Source organism: Elephas maximus, chromosome 2 (assembly GCF_024166365.1).
Source record: "Elephas maximus indicus isolate mEleMax1 chromosome 2, mEleMax1 primary haplotype, whole genome shotgun sequence".
Classification (NCBI taxonomy): domain Eukaryota; kingdom Metazoa; phylum Chordata; class Mammalia; order Proboscidea; family Elephantidae; genus Elephas; species Elephas maximus.
In genome coordinates this window covers 219,439,729-219,455,762 of record NC_064820.1, presented here as the reverse complement: position 1 = coordinate 219,455,762, position 16,034 = coordinate 219,439,729, and the positions used below count along the sequence as shown (strand labels likewise).

Genomic DNA, 16,034 nt, shown 5'->3' with positions numbered 1-16,034 from the left:
TGTGGTCAGCCAATCAGTTGCAAGGGGAGTTTCCTTGGGGTGTGGCCTGTATCATATATATATATATATGTTCTGGCAAAGCGTGCTTGCTTGCTCTGGATCTTGCATCTGGCTCATCATCATTGGACCTCTGCCTCTTGGGACTTGAGCCAGCAGCCTGCCATCTTACTTGCCAATTTTGTATTTGTCAGACTTCACAGCCTGTGAGACAGCAGCTTGCCATCTGACCTGCAGACCTTGAGTACCTCAGGATGTGAGTCAGGAGAAACCTCTAGCTTGATGCCTGACCCACAGACTTGGGACTTGGCAACGTCTAAAACCACATGCGCCATTTCCTTGACATACACAAGTAGCCTTCACTGGTTTTGCTTCTCTAGATAACCAAGCCTAAGACATTTGGTACCAAGAGTGGTCCTAGAGAAACAAAATAGTAGTAAGGATGAGTTTTCTAAATTGGTTCTCAAGTCTTACCAGTCTTAAAGGCACTGATGACTCTGCCTCTAGTAGTAAACAGGGTGCTGCTAATCCATAGCATAAAGCAACAATATTAATACTCAAAATATCACCACCAATAGATCAAGTATTGGTGAGAAGCAATGCTCTGGGTGATTGTATGTTTAATACTTTTCTACAATTTTGTCACAATGAGAAGCCTTCCCCAAAGGGATCCATAGCCTTTTACAAGACTGACTGTTCATTGGGGAAAAGGAAATAATCATTCTTTTCAGGGATTACTGGATACTGGCTCCAAACTGACTAATTCCAGAAGACCAAAACATCATTGTGGCCCCCAGCTCCAGAATGGATAATTGGAATAGGTATACTCAGCAACTGGCAAAACCCCCACACTGGATCCCTAACAAATGGTGTAAGGGCTATTATGGTGGGAAAAGCCAAGTGGAAGCCATTGGAACTGCCCCTACCTAGGCAAATAGGAAACCAAAGCAGTACCACATTCCTGGAGGCATTACAGAGATTACAACCACCATCAAGGACACGAAGGATGCAGGGGTGGTGATTCCCACCACATCCCCATTCAACTCGCCTATTTGGCCTGTGCAAAAAATAAATAAATCATGGAGAATGACAGTGAATTATCATAAATTTAACCAGGTGGTGACTCCAATTGCATCTGCTATTCTAGATGTAGTTTCATTGCTTGAGAAAACTAATATATATCCTGGTACCTGGTATGCAGCTATTGTTCTGGCTAATGCCTTTTTCTCTATTCCAGTTTCAAAGGAAAACCAGAAGCAGTTTGCCTTCATCTGACAATCCCAGTAATACACCTTCACAGCTCTACCTCAGGGGTATATCAACTCTCCAACTCTATGTCATAATTTAGTCCACAGGGACTTTGATCACCTTTCCCTTCCACAGGATGTCACAATTGTCCATTACATTGACGACATTACGCTGAATGAACCTAGTAAGGAAGAAGTGCCAATGACTCTGAACTTATTGGTGAAACATTTGCATGCTGCAGGGTGAGAAATTAATCAGACAAAAATTCAGGTGCCTTCCACCTCAGTTTGAGATATAAAAGCAAGGTAGTGTTGATCTTTTCTTTTCAATACCTAGAAGCCCTGTAATACTTGTTCAGAGGCATACAGTGGGGATTTTGTGGACTGGCCAGGGAGACACTGAAGAAGGTAGCATTCACATTTTGAGAACAAGAGGAAGAGCACAGAGCTGGAGTGAGGCTGGTGCTGGCTCAGGCTCTGATAGCTACAAGTGGGTCAGTCACTTAAATCACTGGCCTCCCAGTTTCTTCTTCTGGCCACAAGGAGAAATTTCAGTGCTATGGATCATTTGGTGGCTCTGATCCCTTCTATGTAAATACCCACATGTATCTTCTTCTCCTCACTTCATCTGCTGAAAATTCAGTTGATTCTGACTCATAGCTGCCCTACAGGACAGAGTAGAACTGCCCCCATAGGGTTTCCAAGGAGCGGCTGGTGGATTCAAACTGCCAGTCTTTTGGTTAGCAGCTGTAGCTCTTAACCACTGTGACACCAGAGCTCCTCACCACAAAGCAGCTGCCTAATATATCGTATTGGCTGTGTTGGTATAAAAAATGAATATATTAACATTTTCTTCTATTTAAACATTCAGCATTTATTATGAATCTTAAAAATAAATTAAAACATTTTCATGGGCCACTAGAAGTATCATGGGCCCTAGGCACTGTGCCTCCTTGTCCAGTGGGGAAGTCAGCCCTGCACAAATGAATTAATATAATGCTTCCATTTCCCAAGAAATTCCCTTCTGACCTCAGAGCAAATGTACAAGTGGCATTTCCCATATTTTATATCAAGCCTGTTGCCTAGTTTTTGTTTCCAAGGAGATTGGTGGTGTTTCCCTCATTCTGCCATTTCTCATTTAAAAGAAAGCTACTCCTAACTCCAGGGCTGCAGTAGCTCATGCAGCACTTTTGTGAAAACTAGAAGAAGGGGGAAAAAAAAACTTATTATGTTGTTATTATTATATTATCGCACAATCTGAACTATCCCCGTCAGACCTCAGGAAAGCGGAAACTCTGGTCCGTATCCCGCCCAAGCTCATGTGAGGACTGACTGCAGATACAGCCCACGTATCATGGCAGGTGGGAGGGATAACACTAATCTGCAGTCTCCAGCTTAAGTGCATCTTAACTGCAGTTCCATAACCCGATCTTCATTCAAAGTCTGTGGCCAGAGAACTGAAGTCCAATCAAGTCTCAGGCAAAGCTGTTGGGCCTTTAAAAGTGGTGGAAGGCCAAAGCCGTGACCTCATGATTCTCCCAGAGCAAAAGGTGGACAAGGCACAACCACACCCGTGTGTGTGTGTGTGTGTGTGTGTGTGTGTGTGTGCATGCGTGCGGGCGCACAGGTTTTCTTGTGTGTGTGCATGGCCTTGTGTGCAAGCGTGAGTTGCTGTGAACCAGGACTCTTGTCATTGTTCCCAGAACTCCACTGGGAAGTCTGGAATCCCCATGCTTACCCACATGCTCTTGTGCACATTAGCGTATGTCTACAATGTGAATGACACCTCCTTAGACATGGCACTCTTATTCACATCACAGTCTGAACAGCTGCATATGGCAGCCTTGCCCAGCTGAGTCTCTTTGGCCATGGAAAGCCCACACTCACACATACTAAAGCCTCCATTCTCCTCTCTGCAGGGATGACATGCCAAGCCCGAAGCTCCTACATCACCAGTGAGATCCTGTGGGGTTACCGCTTCACACCTGTCCTGACCCTGGAGGATGGGTTCTATGAAGTCGACTACAACAGCTTCCATGAGACCTATGAGACCAGCACCCCATCCCTCAGTGCCAAAGAGCTGGCCGAGTTGGCCAGCAGGGCAGAGCTGCCCCTGAGTTGGTCTGTATCCAGCAAACTAAATCAACATGCAGAACTGGAGACTGAGGAGGAAGAAAAGAACCCCGAAGAGCAAACGGAAAGGAATGGTGATGTGGCAAACCTAGAGAATGAATCCAAAGTTTAGTCTCCTAGCTGGGCAACCCCTTCTCCTCTCCCCCAACACAACGTTTCTTCGTCTCTCATCCTCTTTCTTTCTGTCTCTCGCTTTGTTCTTTCTTTCTATTTCATTTTGGCATTACCAGAAAACAAATCTTCAAGGTGTAAAATACCTACCTGCCCCCTCTCAGTTATTCAGACTGACAAGGTAGACACAGATTTGGTTAAGGTGTAACGTGCCCTCACTGTGGCCCACGCTGGGTATCCTCCCAGAATGCCCCACATCCAGCTCCTGCAGAGTTAAGCCAGTGACCTGCATATACTCTACAATACCAAAGGAGTGTGTTAAAGATACTACCTGGGACAAGACAAGGAAGGTCTCCAGTGCCTAATTATTCGCGCAGCGAGACATAGAGTATAGCTCTCAGTTTTATAGGTTCAAGTGAATTCCATCTACAGGGTGAGGTGCTTGCCACATGTGGGCGTTGCAGTCACAGGGCCCAGGTGAGCTCAAGACAAAACATTGTATATAGATCTGCCTTATGTTATTATTTTCTTTTCGCAGTTAGTAATAACCAAGCATGTGTAAAAGTACTGTAGAACAGAACTCTTAAATAATGTACATAGATGTATAATTAATGTAGGTTTAGCTATACAACTTTAGAAATAAGATACAAAAAAAAAAAAAGATTCCCAACTGTACCATAGACATTTCCATTCCAACGTCTGTGTTTTCCAGATTATTTTGACTCCCTTGACTGCTGGTCCCTTAGTGCATGGCCTTTCGTTCCATGTCCCAGACTGGCAGCTGTTTAGGGTATCTCCCTGTTCCCTTGCTGATCTTTTTATTGAATCTAATAAGCCATAGGTCTGGGAGAAGTTGGGAGGTCCAGTAGTTGGCAAAACCCACCACCAATATGCTGATATACTGTGAAATGTTTACAAAACCAGTGTCTTTTTTTTTTTTTTTTTAAGATAACCAGGGCTTCACTGACTAGCCTGAAGGAGAATAATAGGAAGAGGAAATTCTACCATACGTCCCCAATGATGAGTTTAGGCTTTTCACGTGAGCTCTCACCTTTCGTAGTATAATAGTTCGGGGAACTTCTGTTCTGTAAAACCGTTAATTCTTCAGCTGTTCCGCTCTGTAATCATGAGAAACTATAGATACTGTTAAGATGAGACATGGTAAGTTAGCAGAAGATGGTATGGGTCTAAAGTCATGAAAATCCTGAAGGCATTTAGTGGGCAACATATACTCACTCACCTCATACCCTTCAACGCCATCTGATGCTCTGTGGAAGACAGCTTGCCTATCCCTGGGGCATGTCCATCAGCACTTCTTGGACTTAGATTTTTCATAATTATTATGAAGTAACCACAGTTCAATTTTCAAAGATCAGATCAACAATCTTGATGACTGTCTAAGAACTCTCTCTAGAGCATGCCACAGGTTAGGTATCAAATCCAAGTATCTCTGAATTAAAAGAAAACAAATAAAAAACTGCAGCCTTAACTTATTTTCATCTGAAAAGGTAGATAGATATGGAAAGAAAGAAACAAAAGAAGGAAGGGAAGGATGAAGGGTATTTGTACTGAAAATCTAAGTTTCAAAATGGAAAAAAATAAAGAGAATCTTAGACAAAACCTCAGGGGCAGGTGGAGATTTTGCACTGTGACAGATCTTTCACATTAATTTCACATTTATAAACTGTTTGTTCCTTAACACAGTGGCCCATCATAAATATTCATTGAATGGATCCAAGTCTATTTTCAGCTCCTACAGCTGGGCTCAGTTTGAGGCTTTGTACCATGTAGGTCAAAGAGATCAAACTAGCTGTCCCTCTCTGTTTCCCTCGCCTTCCCTGACCAGATTGTACAAGCCTTTGCTGCAGTTTGGGGACCCTGTCTACTAAAAAGAATGTCCCAGAGACAAGGAAAGTGGCTCCTAAATTTAACATGGGGTCTCTCTCTTCCCACTTCAGAGACCTTGCTTTGGGACAACTGCTTCTTAGCACTGACTTTATGGGAAACAAAACTGTTGGCCGTGGCCCTGTCCTGTTTGGCAGCATTTCGTTTTTTGCATTGAATATCTGTTGAGTCATCTATTCATCCCTCACACTCTGAAGAGGAGGTTGTAGTCCAGGGGGAGGGAGCTCAGTACACTTCCTACGAGGCTGTGGGGAGGTACAGTGGCCTTACCTCAACTGTAGTCTTACCAAGGGCGCTCTTGGCTTAGAGGCACTAACCCCTACAGCAGCAGCAGGGTTGTGGGGCAGGGCATGGGAAGCACAAAGCAAGATGGAATAGACTATGAAAAGTCTGTTCATTTAGCTCTTGAAGAATCACTGGTCTTTTCAAATCCATTACGAGAGTTTAAAGGACAACACACCCCTGTTGTCTGGTTGGAAGAGCAGCTTGAGGCCTGATCACCTCTTGCCCGCCCATTAGCACAACTGAACAGAAAGCCTTGACAACATGGTAGCTACACGTATGTGTCAGCTCTGTATCTAGGACAGGGCACTGGATGGGAAGTTTCTCCCCATTCCTCACTGTCTTTGGTGCCAACCTAGGTGGAGACAGAACGCTAACCAAATCTCGCTTTTGTAATGTGAGCCTCTGAATCTTTAAACAGGGAAGCTCCAGAAGAACCTTTTAATAGAATGTCCCTATCAAACAGGTCTATTTTTCTACAATTACTGATAACACAGTTGAGCAGTGTATTTTGTGTCAAAACTGTTAAAATGTAGAACTGAAAGAAGTTAATTAAGACTGAACTTTCTAAGCAGCAAGTATTGAATGGTTGTTTTCATTAAGACAGCTCATCAAAGATGGTCCCACAATTTCTACCCTTTCTATTTCACAATACCCAGTCCTCAGTCATTCTGTTCCCCTGTTAGCAAATCAAGTGTTATGAAAATAAATAAGCCTATTTTAATGCGACAATATCCATAACTCATAAGGGTGCACTCTCAACTTGATATTTTAGTCTGTTTGGTTAGTGTATTGGAGTCACTCTTCCATAAAGGCATGGTGGGATTCTTGAGACAGATGAGAACTATTTTATTTTTATGGGTTGCCATGGTCAACCCCAATCTGACAGAGCAAAGTGCGCCTGGGGGACAGGGCACGTTCAGCTGGAAGCATTTCCTCTTCAAGGACTGCTGAGCCCCCCAACATGCTGCCCAACTGGAAGAGCACTTATTCACTTATAAATCAACTTGATGTAACTAATAACATTGGTTATGTTTTCTGCCATCCCTTAGGCAAATTGTACTCTTTTACATTAACATATTTGCAAATCATTGCTTTTCCATTCCTTCTACACATGGCATTCCTGCTTGACTGGCCCAATATATTGCCACTCTGTGTCCATGAGATGGAACCTTCTCTTTCCCACTCCCTTTCTCCATCTGTCCCTCCCTTTTGCTCCTTCCTTGATTCTCCAGTTTCAAATCTATTGATTTAGTGCAGCATCTTACGTTCTCTATCAGAACTGCAGCTATCATCTCTAAAAATGCCAACCTATTTCTTAAGCACAATTTTCTCTTGCAGGTTTAACCAAACTAGGGCTCTGAAATGTCTATTTTTTATTACATGCTAATTAAAAAATTACTCATGACTTCACTTAAAAGCCTGAAGTTTTAAGTATCCTGAGCAACGTTCTTCTGGTTTCCCTCCCCACATTTCCTGCATTTCAGATTCTTACCTCCCCTCTCACCTTGATTTTCTATTTAAGTCATCATCTTTGGGATGCTCAGAAACTGTTTACAAAAGGGGAAAGCTGATGGACAGAAAAAGAGTGCATAAAATGAAGTTAGAAATCTTCCTGAATGCATCAGAAAACATGAAAATCACTTGATGGGCTGGGTGATTAAGAGAATACAATTAAATAGTCATAGTAAGTCACTTCCAAGGTAGCTTTGCCAATAGCCTGACTAATTTTCAGTCTTTGTTTCTTGACTTGGGTGATACTCTGTATGATTCAAAAGAGTCAGGAAGGTAGTTGAAAACAAATGTCCTAGGTATACTGTAAGCTCTGTCTTCTACGATTATTTCCTTTCAGTGGATGGTTATAAAGTCAAAAAACATATGCAAAATATGAATACATGATTCACTGGTATTACATTATAATATAATAGTCTTATCTTGTTTCTAGATTTCATGGCCAACATGTATTTAAGAAAATGTTACCTTTTAATTTAAAATTGAGTAAAACACACTCCTTGCTAATATTTCTGCCCTTTGTGTCTTAGACTGCTCTTGATGAAGAAGGTCAACTAGAGGTCAAACCTATCAGGAGACTGCTAAGAGATGCTGGCAGAGCACAGCACAGTGTGTACAATAATAACAAAACAATATACCCAGCATCATGTGGCACTGCTGAGCATTCAGAGTACTCGTACTGTATATCATTTAATCCTAACTTTCCATGGGAGCTTGAGTATCATAATTTCCATTTCGTAGATGGAACAACAGGGGTTCAGGTGAATTGAGTAACTTCTCCAAGGTTACAAGCCCAGCAAATCACAGGCCATGAAGCTCTAAGCCGTGGGCTCTTTCCACTATGTAAAGGGTTGGCAAACAAAATCTGTAGCCAAATCTCACTGTTTTGTACTGCTTGTGAGCTATGAATAATTTTTACATTTTTAAATGGTTGGGGAAAAAAATCAAAAGACTAATATTTTGCAATATGTGAAAATTACATGCCCGTGGCTGCTTTTGCGCTATAGCGGCCAACCAAACCAGTTGCCATCAAGTCAACTCTGACTCATGGCAACTTCGTGTGTGTCAGAGTAGAACTGTGCTCCATAGGGTTTTCGATGGCTGATTTTTTGGAAGTAAATCATTGGGTCTGTCTTCTGAGAAGCTTCTGGGTGGACTCGAACCTTCAAACTTTCAGTTAGCAGCTGAGCGCATTAACCATTTGCACCACCCAGGGACACCACTGGCAAAGTTGAGTAATTCCAACAGAGATTATATAGCCAGAAAAGCCTGAAATATTTACTATCTGGCCCTTCACAGGAAGTTTGCTGACCCTTGTACTACACTAAGTACCATTAAGAGATTCTTGGACAACTTAGAAGAATGACATTCTTTTCAAGTATGAATTATTGGAGTCACTCATAGATCAGTTCAAGAAGAAAATGACACATTTTTGGTAATAGGGACAACTGCTACACGAGGCTTCGAAGGCCCAGTAATCCAGCAATACATTAGGGCTTTCAAAGGGAAAGACTTTCCTTGTCAAAGTCATTCTCCCAGTGTGGTAAATAGGGTAAACTACCAACTCAGAAAGTTTTCCTGTTGTTTACCAACTCAGAAAGTGATAAAACAACCCATTCACTGACAATAAAGGAATGGAAGTATCCAGCCCAGCAACTGAGATCTTGCTTCGCTGGCGCCCATGAAGATAGTTGGACCACTGGTCTCTGCTCAGTGAGTGCAGCTGGACTTGCAGCAGTTGCCACACATCAAATCAGCCTCCCCTTGCCCACATGGCTTCTCTCTTATGGATGGTCTTGGGGAGAAACTCAATAGGCTGCTGAGATGTCTATGCTGTTTTCTTACTAGTCTTCTCTAGCCCACAGTTGATCAATGTGATGAAGATGAGTCTTGAGCTACTTCTACTCATGTTTAATCGTGCTAGTTTTGGCTCTTTCTAGCCATTCAGCTAAAATTCTACCACAAAAAGAAGAGGACTAACTGATTCTCTTGTGAAAACAACAGGTTCTTTGAATGGAGCTCAGGGAGAAACAGAAGGATTGTAAAGGGATTGTGGGATTGTTAGCCACTTTCTGAGCCTGAAGCACAAGATAAAGATTGGTAATTATAGAAATATCAAATTAAAGAAATCCAAGCAGTGAGGTTTTTAGATAAGTCAACACTAAATGACATTGTGAAGTATCACTAAGCGGAACTCACTTGTATTCTAAGGAAGCATTTCTAATGCCGGAGGTAGGTCAGCCAAGCAAGGCTCTTTATCTATTTAATTCTACTGAAAGACATAATAAGTTCTCTTATAAATGCTTTCCTGGAAATTAAGTGGGAAGAAAAAAAGTTTTATAAGAAATCATTGTGATATTGTCTTGCCAACAGATAAATGATGGAAATTGAGATAGATTTGGTCCTGTGTCTGACACGATATAGATCATGCAAAAATTTTGTGACCCCTTGACTGCATGGAACTCATAACAAATAAGTGGGAGAAAAATCTCAAAGTTCAACACCATAAAACGTAAATAAATGTAAAAGGAGTCAAACTTCTACTTGGCCTTATTGCCTTGGTAAAAGAAAGCTTCATGCAGCCACCTAACTCAAATAGGAGAATTCTGGGGAAAGGAAGGCAAAATACTTCAAGACTCACAAGATCATTTAATTGGTCAACATGATTTTCATCCATGAAAATAGCACTTATAAAGTTGTTTTTAAGCACGCGTCCTAATGCATTCTGTGATCAGCCAGAGAATTATGACCACATAGTCAACAAATCTTGATTTCAGAGAACGAACTGTTCCTCATGACAAAGTGTAATTGACAATTTCTAGATTAAGTCTCAGAGCCCATTGTATTAACCCTGATCATGAGTACTGTGATATCAACTTGCCAATCTTTATAACAATATGAAGGGCTGTTTATCTCAGGCAATGTAAATATCTGCTACCAACAGACACTAGTGAAATAAACATGTAATTCATCATCATTTTTTAAAATTCTGATAGGAATCCATCCATCTAAAGGAGCAAGATACCCAAGGAGCCTAAGACCAGGCTTCTTTGGCTACTAGTTCATGGTAAATACCTTAGGGAGTCTATTAATATCGGGTATGTCTCCACTAAACACAACTAACAGACCTAGATCACCTGGAGCACACAGAGCTGGGTTCCTATCGGCTGTGCGTAATATGACCCTCTGGCTCTCCAGCAGGCTTTCTTAGAAAGGGGAAGGAACACTGCCCTCAGATCACCGTAGCAGGTGTCATTCAGGCATTGCTGCGCCTCGGACTGGGTATGAGCAATACCCTCCCTTGGCTCAGCCTTGCACAGTCCAGAAACCTTGACCATGCATACCTCCCATGGCTCACCGGGTGAGCCACTCCCTCCAGGGTCTGGTCTCGCCCTTTTAGACAATGACCCCCAGAAGTGTCAGCTGGGGACCCTTGTCTTCTAAGCCTACTTTGGCCAGCACCTTTGAGCCCACATGGGTCAAGAATGATGACTCTCCCTGGAAGGACTGAATTAGGACCTTTGGAATCTCCTAACCACTGAGTGCCCCTCCCGTAGGTCAGTCAAAATAAGGCAATACTAAACCATTAATGCAGTAAGTGTAAGGAAGGCCAAAAAGTTCTGATTTTCCTGCGGTGACTATCTCAATGCTTCAAAAAAAAAAAAAAAAAAAACTAATTCTTCGCCTCCTAGAAAATTCTCACTTTTTGGTATAGTGATACCATGAGCACAAACTCAGTTGGTTCATCAGGCAATCCCAGTGCCTCCTTGGATAGTCTAACCCTGTTCCTTCTTTTCAAGTAAGTCTGAGTGCTTGGTCTGGTCAAGCCCACCCATAACCAATTAAAGTGGTCAAAAAACCTCAAATCGCCTCCGTGTCCTCTGACAGGGCCGCCCCAGGAGAACAGCAATGTCAAGAGTCTCATCTTCATATGCAAGGAACTCCTGTGGCTCTCAACGCATGGAGGCACAACTGCTGCTGTCACAGCGATGGCAGATTGTCATATTATCCAGCTGCTCCTCCCGGGTTTCCTCCCTCAGCTCATTCCCAAAAGGTATCTTTCTTGGCCCCTTCCTTTGAGGGTTAATTGCATTCTTGAGTGGTGGTCACAATCTAAAAAAAACCAAACCAGTTGACATCAAGTTGTCTTTGACTCATGGTGACACCATGTGTGTCAGAGTAGAGATGTGCTCCTTAGGGTTTTCAGTGACTGATTTTCAGAAGTAGATCGCCAAGCCTTTCTTCCGAGACACCTCTGAGTGGACTTCAGCCGCCAACCTTCTGCTTAGTAGTAGTCAAGAGCTTAACAGTTTGCACCACCCAGTCAAAATCTGTTCTTGTTGTTGTGTGCCATCAAGTCGATTCTGACTCATAGTGACCCCATATGACAGAGTAGAACTGCCCCACAGGATTTCCTAGGCTGTAACTCTATGCGAGCGGACAGTCACGTCTTTTCTCCCACAGAATGGCTGGTGGGTTCGAACCACTGACCTTTCAGTTAGCAGCTGAGGCTTTAACCATTGCATCACCAGGGTTCCTTAGTTACAATCCAGCAGCCTATTATTGGGAACTTGGTCCTACCACTAATGGCACATTGCTGGTTTTAATCAGAATCCACAGTCTGAGACCAAAACGTCAGAATATTTTGCTCCTGCCCATAGACACCTTAAGAGCTCACAACTGATTGTTGGGCATATATGATCCCAGTAACTGAAGACAGCAGAGTGTAAGATAAGGTCTTATGCCAAAAGAAGAGCTGGATGAGGACACCAGCTTGTCTAGTGAGATCTTCCCATCTTCGGCAACACGTGATTAAGCCCACCAATTTGCCAAAGAAGGTCCTAAATATCTCTCTTTGGCCTTGTGGTTCCTGGTCTAAAACACCAACCACTTTCACACGTGCTCAGGAGCCTGAAATGGTGGTTCAGTATCTGCCTGTGTTGGCAAAGTGGTCTTCCCTCCTCCACTGTCTGCACAGATCATGCTCTGGAGAAACAACTGAGCACCCAGGTGGTGCCTGGTTACCCAGCTGCCTCCATGGCAACCCCTAGCCTATCAGCATGGACCACTTTTCTGCAGACTCTTCGGAAGCCTGGCAGAGTCCCAGGGGGCTGGGGCTCCTGAAGGCTGCTCCACCTGCAGCCAGGTTGGGGATAACCAAGGAAATGTAGGGCAGTACCCAGGGAAACAGGTACTCAGCATGCCAGGTAAAGGATATTCTGAGTGCCCTTCTTCCTAGAATGGCATGCACTTAGGCAGCCAGACTGCTCTAACAAAGCTGTTCTTTAAGCCACAGCCCCAAAACCACCCACGCCCACACCCAGATCACATTTGTCTTTCTAAAAAAGATTCCAAAACTACATTTACACCATCTGATGTAATGATGTCCAAGGAGCTTTCATTTAATCATTGGTCCAAAACAAATAGTTAATGGCATTTCAACAACGAACCCAAGTACAAACAAAAGCCATAAAATAAAGTTTTATTTACTGATTACTTTGGGAAAATCCCGTTTCAAATTGGAGGTGTTCATCTTTGCTCCAGGATGCAAAGTCCCCAGAATAGTATTTTCTCTTGAATTTGCCTTTTCTCATCTGCCTTTGAACTGGAGAACAGACTCCTTTACTTTGGCATGAAATGTAAGTGGAGTTTACCACAGAAGCTTTCAGCGTTAAACTTAGTCTGGCCCCGTGGACGAGGCAGGAATAAGCTCCACTAACTAGAGCTCTGCAACATTTGGTTGGCCTCTGATTTCATGGAAATTTTGAAGATGGTGGCAGCTCAAGATGGTGAGGAGGGCTCTGGCCACGGCCTATGTTCAGAGACAGGACAGTATCCTTCACGTCTCTGAGTCATGCCCACACTCTGTGAGTCAGACCAGCTCAGACCCCACGCCTGCACTTTGTCTGATCACCTGGCCTGGTCTGTTGTTGTTGTTGTTGTTCAATTCCAACTCATAGCGACCTTATAGGACAGAGTAGAACTGCCACCATAGGGTTTCCAAGGAGCGGCTGGTGGATTTGAACTGCTGACCTTTTGGTTAGGAGCCAAGCTCTTAACAACTAGGCCACCAGGGCTCCTCTGGGTGGGGCATTTTAGTCTAAGTGAGAACATTCCACAACCCAAAGAACCACATTGGATGATTTTACTTCCATGATCTTTTCTAATTCTGTTACAACAGGCAACCAAACCTGTGGCTTGTTATCACATGGTTCCCCTATTTGCATCTTCAAATAGTTTTTCTTTCTTTATGTTCCAAAATGCTTTGCCTCATAGACCCCGTGAATGTTACACAATACAGGGTAGTGTTCCCAATCCTTCACTAACTAGGGCACTAACAAATAAAACAACACACACATGCACGCACTACACGTGCACACACCATACACTCACACATGTGTGCACACATCCACACATGTGCACACACACATGTCCACACACACGTGCACATCACACACACACATTCACACACATGGGCACACCTAACACACACATACGCAAGCATATACATACACACATACACCCACGCACACACACACACTCATCCTTCCCGAACAGGTCCACATTAGTAAATTTCCAGCAAACCAAAGCTTTAAGAATAACAATCACATCTCCCTCTGCCATCCTTCTGGCATTTTTCCTAAAACGTACCATACACTTCCCTGAATTCACAGACTATGGGCCCAAAAGCAGCCTTTCTGTCATTGTTTTGTAGGAACACTGACTCAGACTCAGGAGACCAGGATTCTGGTCCTGGTTCCGCCCCCAGGTGAGCTGTGTGCTTTCAGGTAAATCATTGAACTGCTCTGAACCTGTTGCTTTTCACAAGCATTTGAACCACGCCATCCTTGCTTCTTTGATGTTACTGTCAGTACCAGCCTACACCATCCCTATACTGAGTGGCCCCACATGGTTTGGCTTTAAGTCCTTAGCTTTTTGTAATAATTTCATTGATTTCTTTGCTGGCAGCTGTGACATTTCACTGCTACCCATATGGTTGTCTCTAGCACCTCTCACCAACCCCAAACTTCTCCACTTCTCCACCTCCACTAAACTCAGTGGCAGAAAGATAAGTGGTAAGTGAGGTGACTTCTGGAAAACAAGGTGCTACTGGAAAGCACCGTGGTCTACCCTACAGTAGAAAAATGCCCAGTTGAAGGCTGGCATCATTGATAGACAATAATTGCTTGGCTGCGCTCAGCCAGCTCCTCCACGCATACCCCAATCAGCTCCAACTGATTATCGGCAACTTGCTTTTAGACCAAATCCAGCTCTCCCTTGCTTCAAGTATGTGTCTGGGGGCTCCAGGCAGAAAGATTTTAACACTAAACCAAGCAGAACATAATTAAACCAGTTGCCATTAAGTTGACTCCTACTCATGGTGACCCCATGCGTGTCAAAGTAGAACTGTGCTCCACAGAGTTTTTAATGGCTGATTTTTTTTAAGTAGATTGCCAAGCCTTTCTTCCAAAGTGTCTCTAGGTGGACTCAAACCACCAACCTTTTGGTTAGTAGTTGAGCGCTTAACCTTTTGTACTACTCAGGGACTCCAGAACATAATTGTTGCCGTGGTGTGCTGTTGAGTCAATTCGGAGTCTTAGTGACCATATATGACTAAGTAGAACTGTCTCATACAGAGGTAAAAAAATTTAAAGCACAATAACATTTTAATTCAACTGCTTTATTTTAGCCATATTACTCTTTTCTGACGCTGTTAATTGAAAGGTATTGTTGTTGTTGTTTTTGTTGTTAGGTGCCATCAACTCAGTTACAGGTCACAGTGACCCTATGTACAACAGAACAAAACACTGCCCAGCCCTACCCCATCCTCACAATCATTGCTATGTTTGAGCCCATTGTTGCAGCCACTGTGTCAATTTATCTCGTTGAGAGTCTTCCCCTTTTTCGCTGGCCGTCTACTTTATCAAGCATGATGTCCTTCTCCAGGGACTGGTCGCTCCTAATAACATGTCCAAAGTATGTGAGATGAAGTCTCACCATCCTTGCTTCTAAGGAGCATTCTGGTTATACTTCCTCCAAGGCAGATTTGTTTGCTCTTCTGGAAGTACATGATATATTCAATATTCTTTAAAAAAAAAAAAAGTAAATCAAAGGCATCAATTCTACTTCAGCCTTCCTTATTCATCATCCAGCTTTCACTTGTGTATGAGGCAACTGAAAATACTATGACTTGGGTCAGTCACACCTTAGTCTCAAAGTGACATCTTTGCTTGTAAACACTTTAAAGAGGTCTTTTGCAGCAAATTTGCCCAATGCAATGCATCTTTTGATTTCTTGACTGCTGCTTCCACGGGCGTTGACAGTGGATCTAAGTAAAATGAAATCCTTGACAACTTCAGTCTTTTCTCCGATTATCATGACGTTGCTTATTAGTCCAGTTGTGAGGATTTTTGTTTTCTTTATGTTGAGGTGCAATCCAAACTGAAGGCTGTGGTCTTTGATCTTCATCAGGAAGTGCTTCAAGTCCTCTTCACTTTCAACAACCAAGGTTATGTCATCTCCACATTGCAGGTTGTTAATAAGTTGTCCTCCAAACCTGAGGCTGTGCTTTTCTTCATACACCCGGCTTCTCGTATTATGTGCTCAGTGTACAGATAGAATAAGTGTGGTGAACGGACACAACTCTGACACACACCTTTCTTGATTTTAAACCACAAAATATCCCCTTGTTCTATTCGAACGACTGCCTCTTGGTCTACATACAGGTTTCTCATGTGCACAATTAAGTGTTCTGGAATTCCCATTATTCACACTGGTATTCATAATTTGTTATGATCCATGCAGTCAAATCCCTTTGCATAGTCAAAGAAAACACAGGTAAACATC

General features: G+C 43.0%; 1 protein-coding gene across 1 annotated transcript in view; it reads left to right on the top strand.

Moving 5' to 3' along the window:
• KCNJ6 (potassium inwardly rectifying channel subfamily J member 6) overlaps positions 1–3,939 on the top strand; it is a 390,033-nt gene extending 386,094 nt beyond the window's left edge. The window contains exon 4 of the mRNA XM_049874841.1: positions 3,164–3,939. Within this exon, the coding sequence (XP_049730798.1) occupies positions 3,164–3,489 (326 nt within the window). The 3' untranslated portion in view covers positions 3,490–3,939. The remainder of the gene's footprint in view (positions 1–3,163) is intronic.
• The last annotated feature ends 12,095 nt before the right edge of the window (positions 3,940–16,034 follow it).